Source organism: Saccostrea echinata, unplaced genomic scaffold, assembly GCF_033153115.1.
Source record: "Saccostrea echinata isolate AGI-Se365-2 ecotype Australia unplaced genomic scaffold, CSIRO_AGI_Sech_v1 ptg000030l, whole genome shotgun sequence".
Lineage (NCBI taxonomy): Eukaryota > Metazoa > Mollusca > Bivalvia > Ostreida > Ostreidae > Saccostrea > Saccostrea echinata.
Window position 1 is genome coordinate 7,159,817 of NW_026889779.1, and position 27,073 is coordinate 7,186,889.

The 27,073-nt window shown below is 33.2% G+C and overlaps 1 protein-coding gene across 4 annotated transcripts; it reads right to left on the reverse strand.

The window, feature by feature from the left end:
- Positions 1-26,853, reverse strand: LOC133197183 (dnaJ homolog subfamily C member 7-like). Of its 4 annotated transcripts, none has more exons than XM_061333081.1 (14): positions 26,719-26,853; positions 26,400-26,478; positions 14,162-14,262; positions 13,860-13,984; positions 12,971-13,084; positions 9,896-9,970; positions 9,380-9,498; positions 8,108-8,264; positions 6,472-6,636; positions 6,298-6,389; positions 4,596-4,669; positions 3,612-3,758; positions 3,310-3,465; positions 1-1,113 (listed from the first exon to the last, which is right to left on the reverse strand). In XM_061333081.1, the coding sequence occupies exons 2-14, from the start codon at positions 26,426-26,428 to the stop codon at positions 1,010-1,012; spliced, it is 1,458 nt and encodes a 485-aa protein (XP_061189065.1). In that variant the 5' UTR covers positions 26,429-26,478; positions 26,719-26,853; the 3' UTR covers positions 1-1,009. The 4 variants fall into 4 exon arrangements, with proteins under 4 accessions (XP_061189065.1, XP_061189066.1, XP_061189064.1 ...); XM_061333082.1 differs by having other exon boundaries at positions 26,712-26,837; XM_061333080.1 differs by lacking the exon at positions 26,719-26,853 and adding an exon at positions 18,521-18,689 and having other exon boundaries at positions 26,400-26,461.
- Between the last annotated feature and the right edge of the window lie 220 nt (positions 26,854-27,073).

A 27,073-nucleotide genomic window follows, 5' to 3' on the forward strand; every position in this document is an offset into this window, starting at 1 on the left:
TAGACAAAGGAGATCTTTTATTAGACCTGTTGACACAACTCAGATTTACATTACATAAATACTGTATGAACAAAAAACATGCCAATAATCACAGCATTCACCTAGTAACTTCACAACAGATGGACATGTTCATTTTTACTCTCTCTCTCTCTCATTTCTACTTATTCCCAACTTGTAACAAAACCTTAAGAATGATGGATACTTCAAGGAGCAAAGACAGTGAACACCATAAAATAACTTTGTTACATATGTACTTTTTGTATTATGGGTAAAGCAATAATATGGAATATTTTCCAAGAAATCAGTAAATCGCTGAATATAAAACAGTTTGAAACTAACATGCAATGATTAAAATATGATTTCCTGAAATCTTTTCTAGTACTCCATATTATGTTTAAAAAAACATAAAACATCATCAAGTTCAGTGTACAATGTCTACTGAGAGTTAATAATGTCCTGTGTCCAGGATTGGGTCTCACAGAGCCCAGCATACACAGACTGTACATTGTATAATAGATAACATCTTACAATGCAAGGCAAGGGAGATAAAGCAGATCAGATTAGATGATTGCAAGCCACAAATAATAAATATGAAACTGCAGTCTTTCTTTCAGAATTGCTCTACAATCTGAAGATACATATATGACAAACTGCATATTTAGTTGATACCAACATTTTTTTTTAATAAAAAAATTAAAAAAACAAAACCAAAAAAAAAAAAACATGAATTGGAGACAGATCACAAAAGTGAGCAATTTACAATCCTAGTCTTGGCAAAATGAGCTGAATCTAGAAAAGGCTGTTCCTTAAAGGATAATGAATCCTAGTGAATTAACACATGAATTACAATGAAACACACTGTCAGAATGATTTCTATAACAATTCCTGATCAAGGTCTTAATATGCCAGTCTGACCTATATTTCTATGAAGGTGTGTATGGCGGGGTGGCAGATTCTCTGTGTACCGGTACATAATCATAATCCCTTGTCTGCAGTTGTGAAAACATGATCATCCAAACTGGAAAGAGAAACCACCAGGGAAGCCACCCCCACCACCAAAACCTCCACCACCACCAAAGAAGGTCTGGAATATCACATTGGGATCCACATGGTCTGCAAAATAAATAATAAACATACAGATAATAACCAGGCAACATTTAGTTGTCAGACTAATCCTTTGAGAATATGAATGGTAACAAGCAAATTCAAGGAATTGTGTTCCCCAGCTTTCAGTGTCTTCGTGGGTTGCAATGGATGTAATTATTTATGGCAAATTGATACTGTCTTGTCTGTCCATCATACAAAAAAGATTTAAATTTTTGAATCAATACAACTTACAGCAAAGATTAAAGTTTTTTAAAACTGCATCAAACTTCAAGATCAAGGTCATGAGGTCAATATTATAATACAATCCAAAAGGTCTCATCACAAGTAAAGCACATGTGAAAAAAAAATATGAAAGCCCCATCTCTTCTATAGCAAAAGTAAAATATTTGATAAGTAGGTCAAACTTCTAGGTCAAGGTCATGAAATGAAAAAAAAAAGTTCTTTCTGAAAGGTGTTGTCACATGTAAAATACGAAAACCATGTCTTCTCTCATTCAGAAGGTAAAGTTATTACCAATGTTAAAAGTTTTGAAGGTTAAACTTGAAGGTTATGGTCACAAGGTCAAAAACCATAGTAGTAATACTACATTCAGAAAAGTCTTGTCACAGGTACTGCACATGTCAAATAAGAACACCCTATTTTTTCTCATTCAAAAGTTATCACCAAAGTTAAAAATTTTGAAAGGTATGTCAAACTTCCAGGTCAAGGTCACGGGGTCAAAAATCATATACTGTAAACATACTTTTTTCCACAGGGTCATGATTCTGTGGAATCATAATTTCTTTCCAATCCACAGGTAGATTACACAGGTTCTTTGGATTGCCACTGTATGTCGAAGATGCACTTTAAGTGCACCATGACAAATTTCCGCAGAATAAAATTACATAGCATAAATTAAACCCACATGGAAATATGACTACTTAATATTTGTAAAGGTCCTCTCACCAGTAATGTACATGTCAAATAAGAATGCCCTAATCTTCTCTCATTCAAAAGTTATCACAAATGTTTAAATTTTTGAAAAGTAGGTGAAACTTCAAGGTCAAGGTAAAAAGGTCAAAAATCATAGTACATTTGGAGGTCTTGTCACAGGTAATGAACATGTGAAATATGAAAGTCTTATCTCTTCTCATTCAAAAGTTCTGCCCAAGGTTTAATTTTTGTTACAGACTGACAGACAAATAAGATTTAATGTCCCCTCGCTTTTACAAAAGTGGGGGACAAAAACATGAGGGCACTTAAGAACCCTCTCTACACTGCACACTAAAGAGTTCTGATTCTATGGTATTTTTTTGCAGTTGGAGTGATCTGCCCTTAGATCTAAATTCCAATAAATAGAAATTTACAGTATATTACTCAATCTGTTATCAATTCAAGTATTCTTAACATTTTAAAAGGCCAAGATAAATTAATTGAACATGTTATTTACTTGTATTTTCTCCATGGAAGTAAACAGCAGTGATTTCTGTTCACTGATACTGTGTTGTGTTTGAACATTTTTTCCTGGGGGTAAATGCCACGTACCATATATTGAAAAATTAAATAGATAAGCTCATTATTTACATCTTTATTCAAAATATTTTTCTCGATGTCCAAAAAACATTTTGCACTGGTGTAGAGAGGGTACTTAAAACCCTTCCAATTTTTAAATATCTTTCAATAATTTGGACACTATAAAACCATGACTTTCAATCAAATTTTTAGTTCTCCCGTCAATTTACTTAAATAAATGCATTGTTAAAAATGTAATGGAAAATACATGCATAGTTCTAGTTAAAATTGAGAAATGCAAGTTGGATAGAAGCTGTATGCCTTGGCTGAAGCTACATTTAATATATACTACAACACTAGTACTTAATAGTAGTAAACTAGCAATCAAAGTCTAAGAAGGTCATTAAAATGTGATGCAAGGTAGGTTTAAAAGTTAACAATAAACTCAATACACCGATGATGGATTTTCTTTTTTCTCCTAATTCCTCAATTCACAATGCAAGAATTCGAAGAAAAAAAATTGTTCATCTGATATTGCCTAGCCGAAAATATTTTCCACTTCTTTTTTTTTCGGGGTGGGGGTTCAAACAGAAGATAAATTTCTAATGCTTGAACAAAAATTGGTTTGTGGTAGAAAATATTATTAACAACTACTGATTAATAAGTAAATTGTTTAAAATTTCCAGTGAAATGATGTTTATTTTATCGTACCAAATCCACCAGGTCCTTCTAAGTCATCAAGATCTGCACCACTGTCATATCTGTCTTTCTTACGAGAGTCAGATAAAACAGAGTAGGCCTCTCCAACCTCCTTAAACTTCCGTTCTTCCTCCTTTTGTTTTTCGGGTGTATCATGACTGTGTCGATCTGAAAATTAAGCATAAATCAACATTGTTTTGCTGGATTTTTGCATCAACAAATTTTAAATTACACAATACAAAATTACAAGCTACCATTTTTCATGATTCATCATTACTCTAATACTCTTATGAAAACTGTGTTGCTGATATTACCAGGGTGATGGATTAATGCCCGCTTTCTGTATGCCTTCTTAATTTCATCCACAGAAGCAGTTTTGGAGACACCAAGAATTTTGTAATAATCTTTTCTTTTGCTCTTTTTCAGTTCAAGCTTTGCATCTTGAAGAAGTCTCTTGTTTTCTGAAGTAAAAATCAATATAAATGAAAATTGGATCGTTAACATGATAACTTATTCTTCTCGAAGTATTCAAACTACATGTATTTAAAGTTCTACTCTTTCAGACAGAAAGAAGAAAAATATTGGCATACATCCTTAATATTTCACTTTTGAATACCATCTGAATTTTACACATAACACGGACTTCTTTTTGCCTTTTCCAATTTACAAGCTTGAGAATGTAATTCTGAGTGAAGACTCCAAGGGTATTTGCCAACATATGCCATATGAACTAATCAGGCAAATAATGGTCCAATATTGTGGAAAAGTTACTGCATGATCCCAAAATCATGAAGTTTTCCTCTTTAATACTGTAGAAGCACAAATTTTTGTGGGGATAAAATTTCATTGATTTGTCATCTAAAAAGGTTTAGTGGGCTTTAAATTACGTTGTTTCGAAAGTAACCCTATTCAATATATAGTCAAACAAAAATTTTGTGTGGGATTTAATTTCGTTGATAATTGTTAACAATGAAATGAATGAAATTTAATCCCCAATGAATATTTCTGCTTTTACAGTATGCAAATAAAGCTTGCTAACAAAGCAACATTTCAGCCATATAAAATTTTTATTTAGAATTTCTATTCTTTACATTTATAAAATTTGTTTACAAGAAATTCAGGATTGGAATATTTGCACTTCCAAATTAACTCACAATTTGATTATGAAGATATTTCCTATTTACAGTATATCACCCTATACTATGACTGTGGAGAACACTACAAGTAAGACAACTCAGACAGACATGGCATATCTAAATAAACTAATTACATACACATTATGTTTCCTCTACTCTTACCTCTTGATTTATCATTTTTATAGACTTTTTCGTAATCTCTGACAGCTTCCTCATACTGTTCTAAGTCCATGTAACTGAAACATAATCAAGTTCTGATAAAATACATTTCCAAGAATAGTGTAGAAATTCATGTAGTTCTTTTATTTACAAATATAAATAGATATTGATCATAATATAAGTATCAAGATATAAAAAATATTCATTAAAGATGTCAAGTATGTTCAACAGCATTTAATTAATACTGAAAATAAATATCTGACTTTTTCACTTTATACAAGAATGCACATTTTCTGTTTTCCTCCATTACTGTATATACACAGGGATTTTTTGTACCCCTTGATTCCAGGGGCCGGGGCCGTCAAGATTGGGAAAAATAGCGATATTTGGTTGAAATTGGGAAAAATATCTTCATACAAATAAATATGAAAAAACAAGCAAAAGTCAAATATTTAATCATTTTTCTTATTTTTTATAGTATGAAGCTGGCTTAAACCAGCTTTAGTGATATGAAATAATAGGGGCTGTTGACGTTCAGAAGCTTAAAAATGACAAAGCCGCAGGGTATGATAACATTGTAAATGAACACATTTATACATTGTCATCTTTTGTACATTTATGTAAGAAGTTCTTTAAAATAATATTTGATAGTGGGTTTTGTTCCAGATGAGTGGTAAATCGGTATTGTTTGACCAAATTATAAGAATAAGAGCGATTCAACCCAGCCTGAAAATTACCGTCCTAGGCAAACTGGAGAGACTGACATGATGCACGTTTATTTTTTAGATAACGATCCCGACTTTAATTTTTAAACATCGATCCCTCTTTAAAAAGTATGCATGCAAACATCCATAGTATTCCGAATAACTTCTCGGAAGTCCTCGGATGGCTCGTACATCGCACATAGAGAACATAAACCCCTTTTTTCATTATTTTATTTTAATAATTTACAACTTAATACTTCTTTTCATATTGGGAATTTTTAGGTATGATTTTGGGAAAAACATACACTTTTCAGCATTGGGAATGGGGCCGAATTTCGGCCCCGGAGAGACTCTAAAAAAATCCCTGATACAACAAACGAGACTTAACGTGTTATTTAATTATTTATAATCCCCCCCCCCCCCCCCAAATTTTTATTTAGAATTTACTCTCTACTGAGCAATGTGATTTTCGGCAAGTGCTGAGGAACTTTTTTTTCATCTAAAACTCACATTTTCTGACAATTAAATTATTGCAGAGATCTTATTTCTACAAATGGAAATTATTTTTAAATGCTGTGTTTTCAGGAGGACTTCATTTAGCTCCATGATATGTTCAACAATAGATGATGCATATATATAAAGCGAAGACTTTTGAATCTGTGTTGAACTCCTAAAAATAACCTTTATGACCATGTGTACATGTATGTATACAGTAAAACATGCTTACAGCAAACACAGTTATGATGAATTCATGCTTGTAGCAAAGTGGTTTTAATTCCCCAAGGCTTTAAAACATATTATAAACCTAACGGATATAACGAATTATGTTTATAATGTAGCAAAATTGTCCACACCTGGCTTTCGTTATAAGCATGTTACACTGTAGTAATTTTTCCATCTTCTTCAGAATAAATACAGGTATAATGCCCTTGGACTAAATTATTCACAGAATACAGAAACATACAAGCAATTAAAATAAATAGGTCAAAAACAAAACTCACCATTTTGCCCTCCTTAAATATGCTTTGATATATGAATCATCAAGTTCTATTGCTTTTGAGCAGTCATTTATGGCATCTTGCACTTGATTTAACTACAAAATATTAAGATTTTATAATTAGTTTATATTCATGCAACAAGAAAAACACAGAATATTTCTTTTCTGCAACCTTTACCTTGGATGATACAGTTGCTCTGTTGAAGTATAACTTGGAGTTTGTTGAATTGTTAAGGGGATCTATCTCTAATGCCTCTGTATATAAATCGTGTGCTTTATCCAAGTTTCCTAAACGGAATTCTGAATTGCCTTCTTCTTTCTTTGCTTTTAGTAACTTTGCTTTCTGAAAAAGTTTATCCTCCTTGTAACACATTTAAAGTAACAAAGTCATATCCTACAGATTGTTTGGAAAATGCAGCCTCAGGCCAGGGGAACTTTCCATAAAAATATAATCCTTATAATGACAGTAAACTCAGTTATAAAAATCTCCTAACATGTACATGTATAAGGAAACCTCAGCTACAAAGAACTTTTTACAAATCCCTCCCATATAAGGCTTATCACTGTATTCCTTATAGAGATATGAAGAACCTCGCTTATAAGGAAGCAAAAAATTGACGTCCCAGTGACTTTGAGATTTACTGTAGTACGAAGCAGGTCATTATATCTACAAAAAAAATCTTAATATTTTTAATGTTGGGATCTTTGCCCAAAAAGAAGTCATATCATTTGTGGAAATGTAGACATAATTTTCTTGCTGGTTTATGTATTACACATCAAGAATTTTGTAGTTATTTCCAATGCTTGAAAATCTCTTCCAAAATGGTCAATATTTCAAGCTGTTCAATATTTCAAATAGGGACCAACCTCATTTCACAAAATGATGAGTACATTATGATAGAACTGTTTCTAAAGTTTATTATACCGATATATTCTTGGGATTTATAGCTAAGCTGATATTCTGATTTTTTTGCTAAATATACTAAACTTCCATTTTTACAAATCCAGTTCTCCATTACACAGAACTTCAGCAGAATTACAGGAATTGAAAACATGAAGTCTATATCAGTGCTTGAAATTGGACAAAGGGTAACAGTTAATTGGTCTATACATAGATAGTGCCGTTTCATGCACACCATGAACCTTATTTGTTAAAAGCTACATGTATGTATTCAAGTTGTTGGGGTTTTTTTCACCCTAAAAAATTTTCTTATACATGTAATTTGACTACAGCGTATCAATTCTATATGAAACCTTTTTGTAAATTTGAAATACATTTAAATATACATAAGATTATGAGAAAAGCAAAAAAAAAATTCCAAAGAAGATGGAAATTCTTTTGATTCTGGTAAACAGAAATACAGTAAATCTACCTTTCCACATTTACAATAAGTGAAAAGTTCCTTAATAGTGTTTTTTTTTCATGTCCACAAATCACAGCTGAATTGATGAAGTCTCCTCTAGGAAATGTGGTCACCCCCCCCCCCCCCCCCCCCCCAATTATCTACATTTTCTCAATTTTGTTTTCAGATTCAAAAAAAAAGAAGACTGGTTTTTTAAAATATGGTGGAAACATACTGGTAAATGAGTGACCATGGGGTATCTAGCCTTTCAAAATAATAGTCGAGCGGAACACTATATGTACATGTAGCTTGAGAAAATATTTTCAATAAAGAAAAATTATCATCCCTTCATTTTTTTTACAATATATAATAAATTCTGTTAATCTCTAAGCAACTCTGTTTTGTCCTAAAAGAAACAGTTGATACATGTAAATAAAGACATGCTGAATCTAATATCAAAATTAGACCTACTTTATAGACTCCTTTTGCCTTGGCGTGGTCTGGTGCTAGCCTCAGAACCTGTTGGAAATGTTGGAAGGCTTTGTCTACCATATCCTCGTAATACAGACACAATCCCCGTACATACAAGGCATCTGAGTTCATGGGATCTTCTCTTTGTAACACATCACTGCAAAGTAAAAATTGCATGGATAAAGTGATAATGACTTTACTTTTATATGGATATTCCCAGATACTTTGAAGATACTTCAATATGTTATTTAATATACAGACTATGATTTTCAGTAATTACATCAGGTAATCTGTGCTTTTTCATATTTGGATATGTAGTAATATCATGGTGTACACATTTTGCTTTCTATAACATTCAATATTGGACAATGGACACGCACAGATGCTAATTATCCCTTTGCAATGAAGTCGGGATATCGTAACATGCTTGTGGAGGGGGGGGGGGGGGGGGGGGCCAATGCATGCATAATGGAAGTTACACAAGTAATTTATATTGGGATTGAGGTGCTCTTTTATGAGGGAATGCTCTGCGTTGCGTTGCCTTTGAAAATGAAGTTTCTGCAATTACATGTGATGCTCCCAAGACAATTAAGACTTATATTTGGGTACATACCCCTAATTATTTTTAGAATCGGTAGGGGAAGAAAGTAGTTCACTAAAATGAAATTTTCAGCTTTATGTTATCTTTGAAAGGAAGGGAATTGAATTGTTTGATATGTGCATACCCTGACTTTGGAAATTACCCTATTTTTATTTTCATTTTCAGCTGTTTTTGCGAACATGTGCATTTTGCAGGAAAATGAATCTGACATGCCACCTCAGGATTTTAACCAATGAGAGAGAATTTAATGAGCTTTCATTTGAGGGGTGTACCATCCTTCAATGAAAATTAGGGAAGGAGTTGTGTGAGAAAACATTAACACTGTCGCCTATGAGAAATGTATTAGTGGACTGTAACGTTAACATTGTCGCCTATGGGAAATGTATTAGTGGACTGTAACATTAACATTGTCACCTATGGGAAATGTATTAGTGGACTGTACCCATTTGAGTAATACAGTATTAAAAAAATGTGGCTACTTGACCCTAAACATCTACTTTACTGAATAGAATTTCATAACAGTGTTTTCTGCAATAGTTCAGCCATAGTTGGTTACACTGAAATATATTCATTTGACTGAAACAAAGGTAAAACAGTATACCCTCCTCTAACAAGATTGTGTGTGAAATGTACTGCACATACAAGATTACTCTATGACATTTAATACTTACTTGGCAATTTCCTGAGCCTCTTGATATCTGCCTAACATTGCCAATGCCTCTGCTTTCTTCAGTTTAAACTTGATACATGCTGGACATTTCTGTAGACACTGATCCATACAGAACACAGCCTGCAATAACCATTACAAACATAAATATCCTATAGTAAATCTATGACCATCGATGCAGTGCAGTACAATGTAGCTGTAATAACCATCAAATACACATTTACATGTACGTGTATGCTGTAATCATTCCAAATATCATTACATTAACAAATACACTCAAATAACTGTAGTGACCATCACATCTATTGGTTAATACTGTAATAACCTTCAAATACATGTTATGTGCATGCTATATAAAGACTGTAATGACCATCACATACACACAATGAAGTAACTGTAATTGCTAACACATACGTAAATGATCTGTTTAAACAATTTTTTTTTTAAGTCACCCCCCCCCCCCCCTTTTTAATTCGCCCACCTGTGAGCAGGGTGAAAATTTCCCAGTATTCATTAATACCTTTCTGAAGTCTTCTTTCTGAAAGTCTACTTCTGCCATTGTTTCAAATTGCATCACTCCATTTGCTGTTTCAATCTGGGAAAAAAATTGTACTCAAATACAGTTTCAGTGGAAATTTCTTAACTTTTGAATATTTGAAATTTATTTTTTAAAACATAGGTAATCAAAGATTACGAAGCTCACCTCGACGAATGTTATCTACATGTAAGGCAAATTTCACATCATATTTTTTTTCTAGTTAGGGTACATCCCAAGATCAATATCCATGCAAGTTTGGTTTAAGTAGGACTTATAGTTACTTGGAAATAGACCTGCTCAAAAAACTTTTAACCTGTTTACTAATCAAGAAAATTTTGGTCAGTTCCAACATCCAAGGCAATTCTGGAAGTTTCATCCTTAAATGCACCATCTATGCAAGTTTAATCATAACAGGCCATAATTTTATATAGCTAATCCAAAAAAAAAATTACCCTGGTCACTCATCTAGAAAATGTAAGTCAGATTCAGAATCCAAAGAAAGTCTGGAAGTGTTCATCCCTAGATACATCATCCATGCTAATTTAGTTAAAATATTGCTAAAATTCTCTCATGTGGAAAATCTAGGTCTGATATAGCATCCGAAGCAGGTTTGTTAGTGCACATCCCTAGATGCATCATCCATGAAAGTTTGGTCCAGGTAGGGCTTATAGTCACTTGGGAATGAGACTGCCCCAAAATCTAAATCTGGTCTCATATGTGGAAAATCTAAATCAGATCCAGCATCTGAATCAAGTGTGGTAATGTCCATTCCTAGCAGTGATTTTTTTGGGGTCAAAATGCCACCGATATTCGGCTATTTCCCCTCACAAAAATTAGCTATTTTTTCCCAATTATTAGTATATTTTTCCCAATTTCAAACATACGAAAATTATGTTTTAACTTTGAACAAAAGTCGCTAAATTTCCTGACAGAGTAAATACGTATTTATTCTTCAAATCCATGCATATGCAGCTGATTTTTTTTAATGAATGTGTAAAACAATGCAGATATCCATATAAGCAGATAAGTAGCTTATAATATTCTCAATGAATTGGTAAATAATCCCCAGATACAAGTCATGATGCATGTTGACATAATGATTTTGGTTTGACCGCCATTATTACATAGAGGGTCATTCTAAGGGTAACCCGAATTACCGAAATGCCCCCGATTTACCGAAATGCCCATAGAAATAACCGAAATGCCCCTGAAAACTACCGAAATGCCCCTTTAGTTATGTTCTTGAATACATTTTATTGTAAAATATGTTAAATTTTTATTCAAAATATACCGTAATATTAACATAAGTACAAAAATGGTGTTTATTTTGCTCAATATCGCGATTTCAAAATACTGGTTATTTTATTTTTTTTTAAAAATGAAATTAGACAAAGCAATTCCAAGAAAATAGAAGCTATATACAAGATGTGACTAATATAAGCCAGTGATTTTTCTACAATTTTTAAAAGGGGCCTGGGCCTTTTCAATTGGGAAAAATCATCGACATTTGTGTCAAATTGGGAAAATTCAATAAAATTGTATTTAACCTTAATTAAAAGGTAAAATAGAATATTTATAAAAATGTTACATCATTTATTCAATTTATTTGCTACAAAATTACAAATTAGACACAGTTCTACATTCTTAACTTTTAAAAAAAAAATCTTTGAAAGTTGTCGGTAAGTGCGACCTTCCTATATTTCAAATTTTTTTTTTGCCATAATAGTAGACATAAGAGAAAATCCTTCTCGTAATAGCCATTGAAGATGGGATAATCTGACATGATTAATGACAAGATGACAAGTAATTTATTTTTCTATCAACTTATTAACTAGTTAAAGCTTTATGAATTGCCCTAATCATATTACCGCAATTTCTCTGCAATACTAGTTGCATCTGAGAGGTGTAGAAACAGTTTGATATTCGTCGAATCAGGGATGCATGTTGTAGAACTACTACTAGTTTGATTTACAAATAAAGCTATGTTTCGTCAGTTCACATGCATCTTTCCACAAAATGTGTTTTCTACACCTTGTAAATGCACAAAATAATCTGCTATTCCTCGCCATTAATTTAAGAGTCTGAATGACCAAGAACAATAGCGTTCCATATTAGATAAGTCGTACGTAAAAATTTCAATATAACAATAACTACAGCAAATTTATTTTGGGGAAAAAAGCAACTGAAATTGGGAAAAAATCGGTAATTTTTGAGAGGGGAAAGGGCTGATATTCGGACCTAAATTGGGTGTAGAAAAATCACTGATAAGCCATGTTCACATTCAATAAAATATTGATGTTAATATTTTTAAATGATTATTTTATGAATTTAAATCAAAATCAAAGTTAAAATCAAACAAAATCTGTTGTTGTTACTTAGTTTGATTATTTTATGTATTTTTTAGCTTTCTAATTTACTATAAATAATTTTTCCCAATTTGAGGAAAATGTCGCTAATTTTTCCCAATTCAAAAGGAGGGGGTGGTGGTTTAAAAAAAAAAAAAAATCACTGAGCCTAGATGCATCATCCATGCAAGTTTGGTTCAGGTACGGCTTATAGTTACTTGGGAATGGACCTGCTCCAAAAACTTTAACCTGGTCACTCATCTGGAAAATCTAGGTCAGATCCAGCATCCAAATCAAGTGTGGCAGTGTCCATCCCTAAACGCATCATTCAGGCAAGTTTGGTCCAGATAGGGCTTATAGTTACTTGGGAATGGACCTGCTCCAAAAACTTTAACCTGGTCACTCATCTGGAAAATCTAGGTCAGATCCAGCATCCGAAGCAAGTGTGGTAGTGTCCATCACTAGATGCATCATCCATGCAAGTTTGGTCCAGATAGGGCTTATAGTTACTTGGGAATGGGACTTGCTCCTAAAACTTTAACCGGGACGCCGACGCTAACGCCGACACTGATGCCGGGGGTATAGCATAAGCTCCTCTCGACTTCGTCGAGGTGAGCTAAAAAATCCCTACCATGAATGACTATTTAAGACTGTATTATTATATGACATTATTACTGTAAGATAAAGCTTGATATCTTTGTTTAAGTCTTACATCTGCCTTTGCTGCTGCATTGTCTGGATCCAGTTCAAGAACCTTTCTGAAGCTGCAGAGAGCAGCCTGGGGCTCTCCTAGAGCAAGGTGACACTTTCCTTCTCTGAGGTATCCCTAAAAAAAGTCAAATAAATCTGGATAAAAAAATGGTTTCTCTGTACTTTGGATAAACATTTTGATTTTTGTGGCAAAAATTATCCCCATTTTCTCCTAGTGGTGGTTTTAAGGAAGACTTTCCAGAGAAAGCCCCTAACAAAATAAGCAATTTATGTTACCTTTGTGTTGAGTGTCAGAAACATGCCAATATGACCATGTATTCTATACTGTTAAAACAGTTGTAGGCTTTTTTCACTTGTGTCTGAGTAATCAAATTTGAAAACAACAAAGTGGTAAGATCACTCAGTCTAAAATAAGTGGTAACATTTCCTCTGAATCCTCTCACATTACCAAAAACACACACACACACACACACCAAGTTTCATATTTCTTGACCCTTACTTTATATTAAATATTTCTTTTTACTCTTTCATCCCCCTTTCTCTTCTACAAGCAAAAGGTACATAACTATGCCACTAAACAAGTGGATTTATTGAGCTAAATGCAAGTAGTCACACATGTGTAAATACATTGCACATAGTGTAAGAATTTCTTAAACACTCAACATTATCACCATTCTCCCCCCCCCCCCCCCCCCCACTCTTTCCCTCATTCACCTGTTGAAATAAAATTTATGAAATACAACTCAAAACAAGGTGACATTAAGAAACATAGAAACAAAATAGGCACATGTAGTTATATGGTACAAAAACTCCACTATTCTAACACAAAAAAAAAATCTTTTCTTCATGATCGGTTCTAATATTACTTTTGAAAAAAAAAAGTCACTTACTTTCACAAATGCCTTATCAATCCTCAGTGCTTCTCTGATGTCATGCAGTGCATCTTTGTACCTATTCAGCATCATATAGGCAGCAGCTCGGTTCCCATAGTAAGCAGCACAATTAGGGCATGTATCTAAACAAAAACATCAAAGCCATTAAGAATAAATTAATGGAGAGGTTCACTAATAATCAAAATGATTATTGATATCCCAGGAATCAAATCTTAATCATTAAACAGGTATTTTTTGTGAAATAAACTTTTCAAATGGAAATCTAACCAACAGGCACAGGCTTTACAGTTAAACCTTACCGATGGCTTCTGTGTAACACTGAATTGCTTCTTTATACTGCTTCTTTGAATAAAATGCATTTCCTTCAGCTTTCTTTCTCTCTGCATCGATGTTTGTCTTTCTAAATTTTTAAAATCATGATATTAGTTACATTTGCTAGAACTAATTTAAAAAAAAGCTAAATCAATAATAAAAAAAAAATCATATCCATCATGAATTATAAATTGTAATTCTGTAATATCATTAATTTTAAATAAATTAAAAATTTTAAAATTTACATAAAAGAAAGTCTTATGAAAGAATTTTTTGTCACTTAAATAATCATATCAATATACTATAACTGTCTTATTATATTCAAGTAGCTTAATTCAGTTGATTTTAGATTAAGATCTAAATAAAATCTCATTATTTTAATATTTTTAAAAATGTGTATATGTCTAAATAATTCATCCATATAATAATTTTGCTACGCAACAGTAAATATGGATCATGGCTATTAAAAAAAAATCCGATTTTTTTATCTCCATATATTCTAGAAGTTTCCATGGAAATCATATATCCTGTTTTTCAAAATTACGTTCTAAAATGTGAACATACATTTTGCAGCATTTAATAAAACTTATCAAACTAATTCTTCATAAAAAACGTCTCAAACAGGGCATTTTATGCGAAAAGTACTTAAGAACATACGAGAAGGGGGAAATCCCAGTTCTAAATCGAGCTCGGCACAGATTAAAAAAAATCTTTACCACTATGACCTTCGCATGAATGAAAATATATCAAAACAGTACACATTATATCGACGATACTTAACAATAACTCCCCGGAATGAAATTCTGTCTGTGGACTGGGGTCCTCTTCCATAGGAGTTTCCGAGGACATTTTGACGAAACCAACTTCTACGTAAGAGGGAATCTCGCGAGAATCGACTGGAAGTTTTTACCAGGTCATGCTAATACATGGGCTGGACTGCATGGTCATTTGGAACGATGATTTGTGCATTTTTATGTTACTCTATCTATTCATAATTGGTATTTCGTAGATTTTAATAGTTTTGAATTACACATTGAGACCCGAAGTTTCAATCACAAAAATATATAATTAAAAATAGATACATGCATGTATCAATCATTGATAATACACACACATGTGACATGACATAAATATTATTTTATGTCTCTGGTACAGGTGGTTAACTTCTAAAAAAGCAAACTATATACGCCTAGCGCACAATACAAATTGTCAATAATGATATGTAATTTGGTCTTGGGATCATAGCAAAACCTGAGTTCCTTTTTAAACATCTGAAAGTAAGATCTGTTTCTGTTTATACTTGAAGGACTAAATCCTTCGCCCAACTTTAAGTATTTTTATCTCTAAAAAAATCGCTAAATAGATATATACTGGGGGATTGTATACAAATAAAAATAATAAACATTTTAGAACACTGCGTTATCTGTTATTGGGCATATTTAGCATGATCTTTTGTGTTTGGGGACCAGATTACTTTTGAAAGCAGCGTGCCCGCAATTTGGATAGAGTGATAGAAAGCGCAGCTATGAATTGATTTTCCTAAAAGATATAAAATGTTACAAACCAGAGACATAAACAACATAATGTTATATATGCTTCTGCACAAACTAAGCAGACCCGTAGAACCCGGGGGGGGGGGGGGGGAGAGGGATAATTTGCGATCCATTCTATTAATTGTAGCGTTTAGCCGTAGCGTTATAATACGCCCTCTGGTGAGAGTTTGGCATCGATCTCCAACCCCGTAATTCCGTCCACGGGCACTTATTTCGGTAATAAATTTTTAAAACCATAGTATAATAATAACACAAGGTATCCAGCTCCAAACTCCATGGAGGACCCCCTTCCCAGAATCGCCTTATTTACACTATCAGAGGAAATGCGCATACCATTTCATGGTGTAATTCGACTTATCCACTCGGCAAGAGAGTTTTGACGCTGTTAATACGGAGATATAAGAAAATAAAGACAAGCATGCCATATATGGATGTTTAGAAGACAGTGGTAATAAACAGTTTGCCAGTGCATTTAGTTCAACAGAGAAATTCCATATACAATTTTAGGTACGAAAAGACTTTGGAATTACCAAGACCAAGAACCACTAGGTATGGTAAACAGTCTTTCGGCTATGGAAGGGGAATAACAACACGAGTCAGAAAATAAACTGTAAACGACGTCATTTTTGCATGCTGAAAATTTACGATCAAATGTCAAGTTCAAGAATGCGTCAAAAATATTAAAAAAAAAAAAATACACTTAATCTATTGTATTTATCATATATTATGTGAAATTAGTAAACACATTTTCCCTCATGCGCTATTACATCGATATTACCACATGTCAGTCATTAACTTTGAATACGGTCATTTGTGTACATTTGCGTAATTGCACTACACGTTGAGATAACGTTAGCGCGACATTATTACATATAAAATACGTTAGATTAACGTTATTATTATTTTTTTTATTGATGCTTTTCTGAAAATAGAATTTAATTAATACTATTTTAAAGCCTCCTTCTCTATTTGGACAGTTAAAGATTTTTTCTGGCATGTTAGACTTTTGTCAGACTTTGTTAAACTAAAAATTGCCCCCCCCCCCCCCCAAACTTGCTACGGGCCTGCTAAGAGATAAAGATGATAAAAAAAAAACTTTGCACCAAGAAACACCAAGAGGAAGAGAGAATATGGAGCCAAATAATTTTTTGGAAAGACTGAGGTGAAACACAAAACCCATTTCACAATATATATATATATATATATATATATATATATATATATATATATATATATATATATATATATATATATATATATATATACGGGCCTGACAGAGAACTAAAATGCATCCATGGTACTTGTGTGGTAGACAGTGAACTCCGACAAGCAAATTATGCTGGCATAATCAAACGAGGATCTTTACCTATGTTTAGATTCATTTACAATATTAATGCATTGAAATCAGCTGTTCATGACATTATAAAGTCATTTAAACAAGACGGGTATAGGTCTTTACTTAACTCCAGAGAAGTCTACTGAGGCAGAGAGAGCGGACATTGAGAAACAAAGACGTTGTCGGACGTCATGGAACTAAACGGCGACGGCGACGGGTGATCATATAATGTCTTTTTTATTTAATGATCATTTGGAACATTATCAACGTATCCAGCTTAAATTTTCAGCACTTCTTAAACTTGTTTTTTTATGTTCCTTATAAATTTTGTCATCATCGACAACATAGTATTAATTTTATCGCATCAGTCTACGAACTTTTTGATAACTCCTCGTATATAAAGTTAAAAATGCTTTTTAAAAGGATTTACTTGTTTGCATTGGAATCATGAGGTATTGAGGGGTGGGGGCTTTATATTTAACTCACTGAATCTTTGCAGTACTATGTATACTATGTACTAGTACCTACATGTAGCTCAGCTACAAGCACTTCTCCCCACCCCATTCCTTCTCACTCCTTATATTTTTCTTTTCTAGATAGAACATATTGGACCCCAAACTCCCATGTGAAAATTATATATAAAAGCCAAAGCTTGTAGAAAGACATCTCAGGCCCGTGGGGTATCCTCACAACGACAAGGGTCTTGTTTGTTTGTTTTGTTGTTTAACGTCCCTCTCGAGGATTTTTCACTAATATGCAGACGCCTCCACTTGCCAGTGGAGGGCTGCAAATTTTGACCAATACTCGGCACTTAGGGCCATTGAGCAACGAGGGATCTTTTTCGTGCCAGCACCTACTGCAACACGGGACCTCGGTTTATACCGTCTCATCCGAAGGACCGGTCTCCATGTCCCACAGTGGGATTCGAGGATCAACTCCTTACACCGCAACTCTAGAGCAAACGCTCTAACCACTGCGCCACGTGGGCGACTCAAAGGTCTTGAGTCGTCTCATTGCCGTGGGACCACATCGAAGAATTGACTCAGGACCGCTGACGTTGTAAGAATGGCCCATAGGAAGCAAATTTCTGTTGGGGCACAACAAAATAGACAAAAAAAAAATTAAAAATGATTTAAATTCACTGTCTAAATGCAAATGCCTCCACTTGGTAGAAATAATTACATAATGTTACATGTAAGGGATATAGAAAGAATCCTTGATGGAGATAGAGCTATGCTGTTATACCACTCTAATTGTCATTGCCAGGGGGTCTTAGTGGATAGAATATTTTTTCAAATGCATGGATTTTACATGTTTTAGAACTGAAATTAACGACAGAGAGACAGTGGACAAACTTCGATTAGATAGTTTGAGCCAGTTCTGGGGTAAACAACATGAGCATGCAACTATATTATTTCTGACTGCAGTCACAGATGCAAATAATGTTAAATAAATACCCCCTTCTGACTCTACGGCCTGTTCGAGTCCTTTTCATTACAGTTTTCTTGTAACGTTTTTGGCCTCTTTTTTGGTATTTCTTGCTACTTTTCGGCTTTTATGCTCCCATGTGAATGGACGCTGTCACTCCACAGTCACATAGCTCATTGATACCCCCTTCTGTATTTTCTTGTAAAAATAAATAAATATTGATAATAAATACTTTAAAAACACGTGATTTTTAAGATTTTCTTTTCATAATTTCCATTTCTGATTAAAAATTCGCCAATCATAAAGCAATACTAATCTAATATTTGGTTGGAATGAAAAAGGGTGAAGAAAACGAACAGTGATCGATCTCATAAAAAACTTCATACAATACAATGTGAACAAGGCATAAACACGGACCCCTAGAAATCCCTGATTAGGGATCAGATGTCTGGGAGGAGTAAGGATCCCCTGTTGACCGGTCACACCCGCCGTGAGCCCTATGTATTGATAAAGTAGACAGAACAGGAATAAACGCGACTCAGAAATTAATCGACCTAAAAAAAAATACTTTTAGACCTACCCCCCCCCCCCCAAAAAAAACTGACAAACACAAATCAAAGAAAACAGAACCGAAAATATTAACTTTGCTTTTATATAATATCTTTCCTGGGTTTTAAGGGCGGTCCATATTGAATCCAAAGTAATTTAGGCTAGTCTACTACATGTAGAATTGATTACACCAAAAAAAGGTGGTGGCTTCGGATTCCCGATCTTTTTAGATCTGCACAAGGAATTTTCATTCAAATGACTGAAATATTTACGGGATACGGAAAATCATATACAAAGGTATACATCCCAGTATTCATTTATTTTACTTGAAAATACAGAATGAGATGGCGTCCATAGGCGATGTGTTGTGGTCATTCGAAGGAAAAAAAATCGTTTTGTAAATTTTAGAGATTACAATCATGAAATGTAAACAACATCGCCGCATAACAAATATTTTTCGGCCTCCTTAAAACCATGTAAAAGTCAATCATATTTTGAATTTCACAAAGCTTTTGTTTTTTAAGGATATCCGATCCTCAGCCAGGATGGGTAACTCTTAAATTTATAATTTTATTTTAAAAGTCTCAAACTGAAGCTTGAAATTGAGATCTTTTCATGCAACAATTTTCATTTTATGCATCTCAATAGGATTCAAAGTTCTTTGAAGTATTAAAAAACATTCTTGTAAAAAGTTGACATTTGTACCCCATAAAAGACAAAAATAAATTCATTTTTATAGAAATTGAATTTCCTTTAATCTAGCATTAGATACCAATGCTTATTAGCATGATATGAAATTACACATGATATTTAATGTCTATCAATGATAGTACAAGCTTTTTACACTATGTATTATAACAATTGAAGTAAATAGAAGAACTAAAATACTGTATAAGCATAAAAAAAGATGCAATTTTCTCCAAATGCCTGGATACCTATATATTTTTTTTTATCCTAAAATATATTTGTTGATCAATTTTCAATTAGAAAATACATAGCTGGTGTTTTTATTCACATTTCCTGAAAATATATGTTAGATTTGATAATTTTCCCTATATAATATGATTAACTATAATGATGAACTTTGAAGAAATATCATGGGTAAATTTATGTTACTCTGTGAAATCAGAGACATTTTTGTGAGCATTTTCAATTACCTAAAAGCTGATTTTCAGAACCTGAGGATCGGACTACCTTAATGCTTATAACAAAGTGTCTATGTACACTGCATGGGACAGCATTACGAGTTTCTGAGGCTAATCCTAAGATTAACTCAGTCCCGTTTGGGCTGAATGCATGGACTCGTGTAGTTCGAATTTTACAGTTTGGCCAGGACTCTATATAAATGTTCATTGCCACACTATATGAAGCCTTTTTGAAAATGCTCAGGAGTAATATGATTTTTAAAAAGACATGTAGTGCACTTTAAATGCATGATCCACATAGCTCCAGATGTGGCCTGAGCCCCGGGGACAAAGATTTCACACTTTGGACTCACGGGTTGCTGTCACCATGAATACAGAGTCCAAAAATAAATTACATTTTTATTAATTAATACTCTGTTCCGCACAACAAATTTTCAGGTTATGACCAACATAATTATCCCCCCAATCGGGATCCGAACCCAGAGTGCATGAATTTTAAAATTTTGCTAGAGGCCTAACTGCTCTATATAATCATGCAAAAAAAGTTCGCCCGCTATATATGCCCTATAGAGTAAAGAAAAATCATGTCAAAGATATGTTTTTTCAATATAGGGCCAGCTAGGTCCAACTCTTGAATTGGACCTGAATCCTGAACCAATTTCAAAGCTCAAGTTGTAACCATCCAAACATTTCTGTTATCTCCATGGTCGAAGAATAAGGCTTCCAAAGATCAATTAAAACTGGGCCTACCCAGGCAGTGGCAAGAGTTTATAATTTAGACAGGTATGAATTTCACTGCTCATGAAAATTATGCAAATAGTCTGCATGCTGCATTTTTTAAAGGTGATATGTTTTTGCAACACATGTATATGAGCAACTTATCCCTACCCTGGGACCAGAACGCTGGACCGACTAGACATGAATTCCAGAATTCTGGTAAGGTTAATTTTGCCTGTAATTTGTCAGTGAGTAAAAAAGAATCTTAACGATGTAAAGAATCTTAACGATTGCATGAATTTTGCTGGTTTTGACCCCATATTACAAACCCTAAGTGGACATGGACCTTTCTAAATTAATGACCTTTTACCTTTCACGTACAGAAGCTAAATGTCAAAATTGGCTGAAAATGGTTCTGCCACCTAAGAAAGAATTTGAAAATGTTTAAGTGTACGCACATCATAAGAGGAAATACAATGAACGGTAACAGATAAAAACAGCGTCACCTAAGTGATTCAATTAATCTATAAAACCAAACCAACCAATCAAAATTAAACAGATAAATTTATAAAATAATATTTAATGAATAAATATTATGTACCCAGAGTCGTTTTGAATGAAATTTGAAAAATGATAGCTATTCAATATATGAACAGTTCTTGTGTTTTGAACAAATGCATTAATCTCCCAAGCTTTTTCGGTCTCAATTGGCTAATTTTATTTTTGTTTCCGTAAAAAAATCTACCAATAGTTCTAAATAAATGCGACAACAAGTGGAAGGGGGATCATGATTTCCAGTGAGGGAGAAGACAAATTTGTGAGAAAAAAAAAAAATAAATGGCAACAGAAAGCAAGGGCGGTTCCAGGAAGTTTTCCTATGGGGCTCTATTTCTTACTAAAAAATCTTTTGACCATAAAAAATGGAGGGATGGGGGTTAAAACCTTTTTTCATAAGGGGGTTGATACAATAACGACTTTTACAGTATACGTTTTATCAAGACAATTTTAATTGCGGGGAGTGGGGGTGGGGTCCCTCTCTTCGATCCATCCCTGAATTGAGAGGGTGAGAGGGTTTAAAAATTTCCCTCAGAATAAATATTAAGAAATCACACCTCGGTATATATCTGTATATATTTTGACAGACTATTGTAAGAATGCAGAGAGTTTTGGAAGCTATAGATGTGATACTTCCCAGTGGTGAATGTTTCTTTTTTAAACTAATTATTTCATCAGAATGATATTTTTTTTATAAATAATCCTTAAACTGTCGGGAAAAAGATGATCTATTGAGGCTAGACTGGCCGCAAACTTAATTTTCAGTACTGTAGCTGCACGCAATTTAAATAGCCAATAATTCATAGCTTTTCAATGATATGGGCACATGGGTGCTGTCATATATAAATTACATTTTTTTTAACTATCAAGATATCTCAAAATAAATACCTTGGCCTTCAAACTATAGGTTCGATCGTTAGATTGATTTTTTTTAACTTCCTGCATTTAAACCATGCGCAGATCGGGGGGGGGGGGGGGGCGGGCGGCCCCCTTGAATTTGCAGAGTTATTAAAAGTATATACTGAAGCAAATAAAAAAAATGACTTTGAACCCCCCCCCCCACCCCAGAAAACGTAGACCCCACCACCATCACCACGAAATAGGGATTTTTTAACGTTTAAGAATGGACCTTAGTTAGTTCAGTTTTTTTTTTTTTTTTTTGCTTTTCAAGAAATGTTCTGGGTTAGATACGTTTGGGAAAGGAGTCTTATTTATTTATTTATTTATTTATTTATTTATTTATTTATTTATTTATTTATTTATTTATTTATTTATTTATTTATTTATTTATTTTGCTTGAAAAGAAATTTCTGGATAGGAATTTTTTTTCACTAGGGTGTAAACCCCCCCCCCCCCACGCCTGGAAAAAAATTCCTGGATCCGCGCCTGTATTCGAACCCTTGAATTCAACCAGTGGTATTGACACTGTGGCAAATTCAAAGTCCACGGGGATTTAACATTGCCAAAATAATACATGTAGAAAAAGGAATAAATAAATATTTGTTAATCGCGAGATTTGCTATACATCAAGTTTTTTGATATGTTCTTTGTTTCTTTTTAAAGTATTATTTCTTTGGAAAAACACACACACACACTACATATGCGTAATGATGAATGTTGGGGCCTTATATCGCCCAACAATGCTTCTCTCTTGTAAATTGACGATTTTTAAAATCATATCACAAAATATAATAATTCCTAGAAACATGTTTTAAGAATCAAAATTATGTAATTGCAAACAAAACTATAATATTACTTTTGTTTCTTAATATAGCTTTTATATTTAAATATAATTTATAAGTCGTGGAATGAATATTACATTTAAATAAATAATTATTATATATTCTTTAGGTACAATACATACGTAGTGTAAGAGACTGAATGCGTCTCGGTGCGAAGCGGAAGTAGAGCGAAATAGTTTGACACCTATGACGTAAATCGAGAAAGGTTTGGATAAATCTAGAACTTCATTGGTGTTTGGGCATGGGTAATTCTAGAACTATCCAGATTAGTAAATTTACGTAGGAAACAATATTTCGTGGGAAACAAAATGATTTGTGAGCTTTTCAAGGTATAAACTGCGTAGTTACAAAGCATTTGACCATTATGCGATGAAAATAAAACGTAGTTCGATTTAAAACATTCGCAAAAACTATTCCGTATCATTATTATAACAACAGTACGTATTTACACACAAAAGCTAACCCTTTCCGTTACGATAAATCAAATTACTGATACGTGGCAAAAAATGAAGTTACAACTAAACTAAGACGTAATTTTTAAAACAAAAAAGTCTATTCTGGGGCCTGCAAAGTAGTCGAGTTGCTGGTTCGGTTATAATCCGTGCTCAGCGCAAACATGACTGGATCTTTTTAGGGATTTAAGCCATATAGGTAAGAAATCGTTCAATTTGATTCAATCTAATTATTCACTGTTACACTTGATAAAATCTGAATTTAATCAGAAATTCGTATTACAAAAATTACAGTTTACCCCATTATATTTCATTCATTCATTTTTCTTAAAAAAGGGGGAGGTGCTAAATGAATTTTACAAGCTTCTTTTAATTTCTGAACAAGTTACACAGGCTCAAGGAAAGTAATTATAACTTTTATAAGTAAAACAGTTTCGTCGAGACGTTTCTGTTGCCAATTTACAAATCATATAATTTTAAATGACTAGATAGATAGATAGATAGATAGAGAATGATTTATTTTCACAACCGAGTCTATTTTTAATAACTTTTTTAAAGTTCAAATGTTTTCACTGAAGAAGATGGGCGAAAGCCAAGAAAATTGCCAATGGAAGTAAAAAATTAAATCTCAATTATAACACAATTTTCTTTATTTCAGTTAACAACAAAATATACTTCCTGTAAAATCTTCACAATTTGCAACAATCTCACGTGTTTAAATTATTCGTCTATGAAATAGCATGCACACACCAAGGAGGGCAAAAATATTCATTTCTTTATGCTATAATACAACTTTTCCATATAAGTGGATATTAAGTATATTGAAAAGTATACATTTTTACTTAACAAAACCATGGAGCAAGGACCCACTCTACCATAAAACACATTTTTATGCACAAAATTCGTATTTTTTTCGAGAAATAGTTGAAGTCCAGTTATTTAAGGGTCATATCTATGACAATTCCCGTTTTAAATTGGCTGGTGTAATGGTTATAGTGCACAGGCACTTGTTTCGTATACTTATAAGTGGGGGGTGCCCCGTATACGTAACAAGTGCATGTGTTATAGTGTCAGTCTAAGAGAAAAAAAAACCCTGACACCCAAGAATTTTATCACTTGGGTTCAAATCCCAAGAAATCCTTTAAAAAATTACCTTAGAATAAATTTTGCCAAGAGAATTTTTCAGTTGAAAAGTTATGTTTGTCACTACTTGCCAAGAGAATTTTTCAGTCGAAAAGTTATGTTTGTCACTACTTCATACCCTAAAAATAATTAGAACTTTGCTCTAAATACTTCATTTACAAATTGTATTTGATTTTTATACATTAGAATCTATACACATTTGCACCCTTGTTTGCCAGTCTTTACGATTAATATACACGTACTAAAATAGCAAATGATTTTGAAAGATTATGGGGACATTTATCTGTGTTGGAGGAAAAAACCCAAATAAAATTAAAGATAGGAAGAACACACTTTTGCAAACCTTTAAAGGACAAAACATGGGTAGAAAAAAGGAAGAGTTCAAGAAATTTTGCAACCAGCGACAAATGCAAGAAGCTTTGAGTTACTACTAATTAAGCTGGAACTGATTCATTGGAATAATATAAAATAGGCACAGACGAAGGGAAAAGGCTCGTTGGGACTTGTACCCTAGAAGGAAAAATATAGATATAATTACGTACAAAATTTCATATGAATATTTGATCAATGGTACTGAACAAACACTTGCTTGAAATTTTTAAAGTATTGGATACTTTTTTTCGTATTTGTTAAAGCTGACACTTTAACCACGAGACAGGACAACTATACAGAATTCTTAACACAACATAATGTGATTATCATGTTAAACTAGGACTAATTGAGCTGTCTGCTTGAATTCTCCAAAAACACAATCATTCACACGTAACAAGAATTTGAACAAAATATTTTTTCAAAGATGACAAACTTTGGGGAATAACAATCCAGTTTACTTTGATATTTGTGTTTGCTTATGTTCAATTTTTACTCTGAAATGTCATACTGGGTCGTTCGTTAAACATCAGCTGCAATTATAAGATCACATTGTTAAATGTGTAGCATATAGTTTTTTTTATGCAAACTGCATGCCTTGCATATGTGACAAAAAACCACAATGATAACAAATTATTAATGCATATTCTCGATATCTATGCACAGAGTGTTATGTTGAAGAATCTATGCATTTGGTTCATTTTTGGGCAGACATGCAGGGATGGGTTGTATCAATGCATTTTAAAGTTCTCTTGGTGGTTAAACCTTTTTTTTTTTTTTTTTTTTTTTTTTTTTTGGTCAACTGAAATGCATAATTGATTGTACATTGTAACCTGTATTTGAAAAAAAACATGTAAAAGGATGAGTAAATACACAATAATATACATAAAATTGTTAGAGTGTAAAGATTTCACCAGAATTTTCGAGACAAAAAGCAATGTGACCTAACCCTGACGTAGACAAGAAAGTTTACTGATTTAATTATTAATGCAATACATTTATTCTCATCTTATCCTAGTTTCCATTTTTTAAAATCATAAATGGGTACATCGAATTTGTAGATGTTAGTAATATAAGAAGCAATTTAAGTTTCAGTTTCAAGTTTGTTTTTCAATATATATGTTTCTGCAAAATTGATGTATTGGACCAAATACTCTTCTTTCTCAGTCAAAATTAATTTGTGATGTGACAGGGAAAAAACAGCAAAGAGCAACAATTAATGATCGAAATACGTACTCATCTGATTCCTCTTTCAGGCGAACCATCCCGTTTCTCTAGAGACCTTGGTGAGACTTCGGTGTTACTGTGTAGAGACCTGTGAAAATACCAAAAATAGCATCCACTGCCATCAATAACATTCTTTTTAACTTCCACATTCAAAACACGATAAACAAGCAATAGCATTAAAGATATTTGCTTTTAACACTTTTTAAAAATAAAATAATAGCTCAAAATTGCAAATTGATTTGGCTGCAAACTAGGCTAGCAATTATTGAGAGCAAAGTGACCGAGGACTGAAAAACAATGCCACTAGTGAGACAATGATACCATTTACCAAAATGTCGAAACTGGAATCTTCGTACTTTGTAACCACTTATTTCTTTGTTGGCATGTGTAATTATTTATGCCATTATTTGCCACAGCAAATATGGCCGTATGTCTTCTATCTGTCCTCCAAACATCAAGGGACTTCCGGTGAACAGCGCACGCATGTAAAATAAAGATTTCCAAAATTGCTTTCTACAGCAATCACCCATAATCTCAAGAAATAATATATATTTTTCTGAATAAAAATACATCAAAGCATTTTCTTTTTATTTCCCAAATTATAATACCGGAAGTTGTAGAAATTGAGGACGAGTATTAAAGAAACTAGATCGAGCTTAGTATACTTTATACGATAGCAGTAA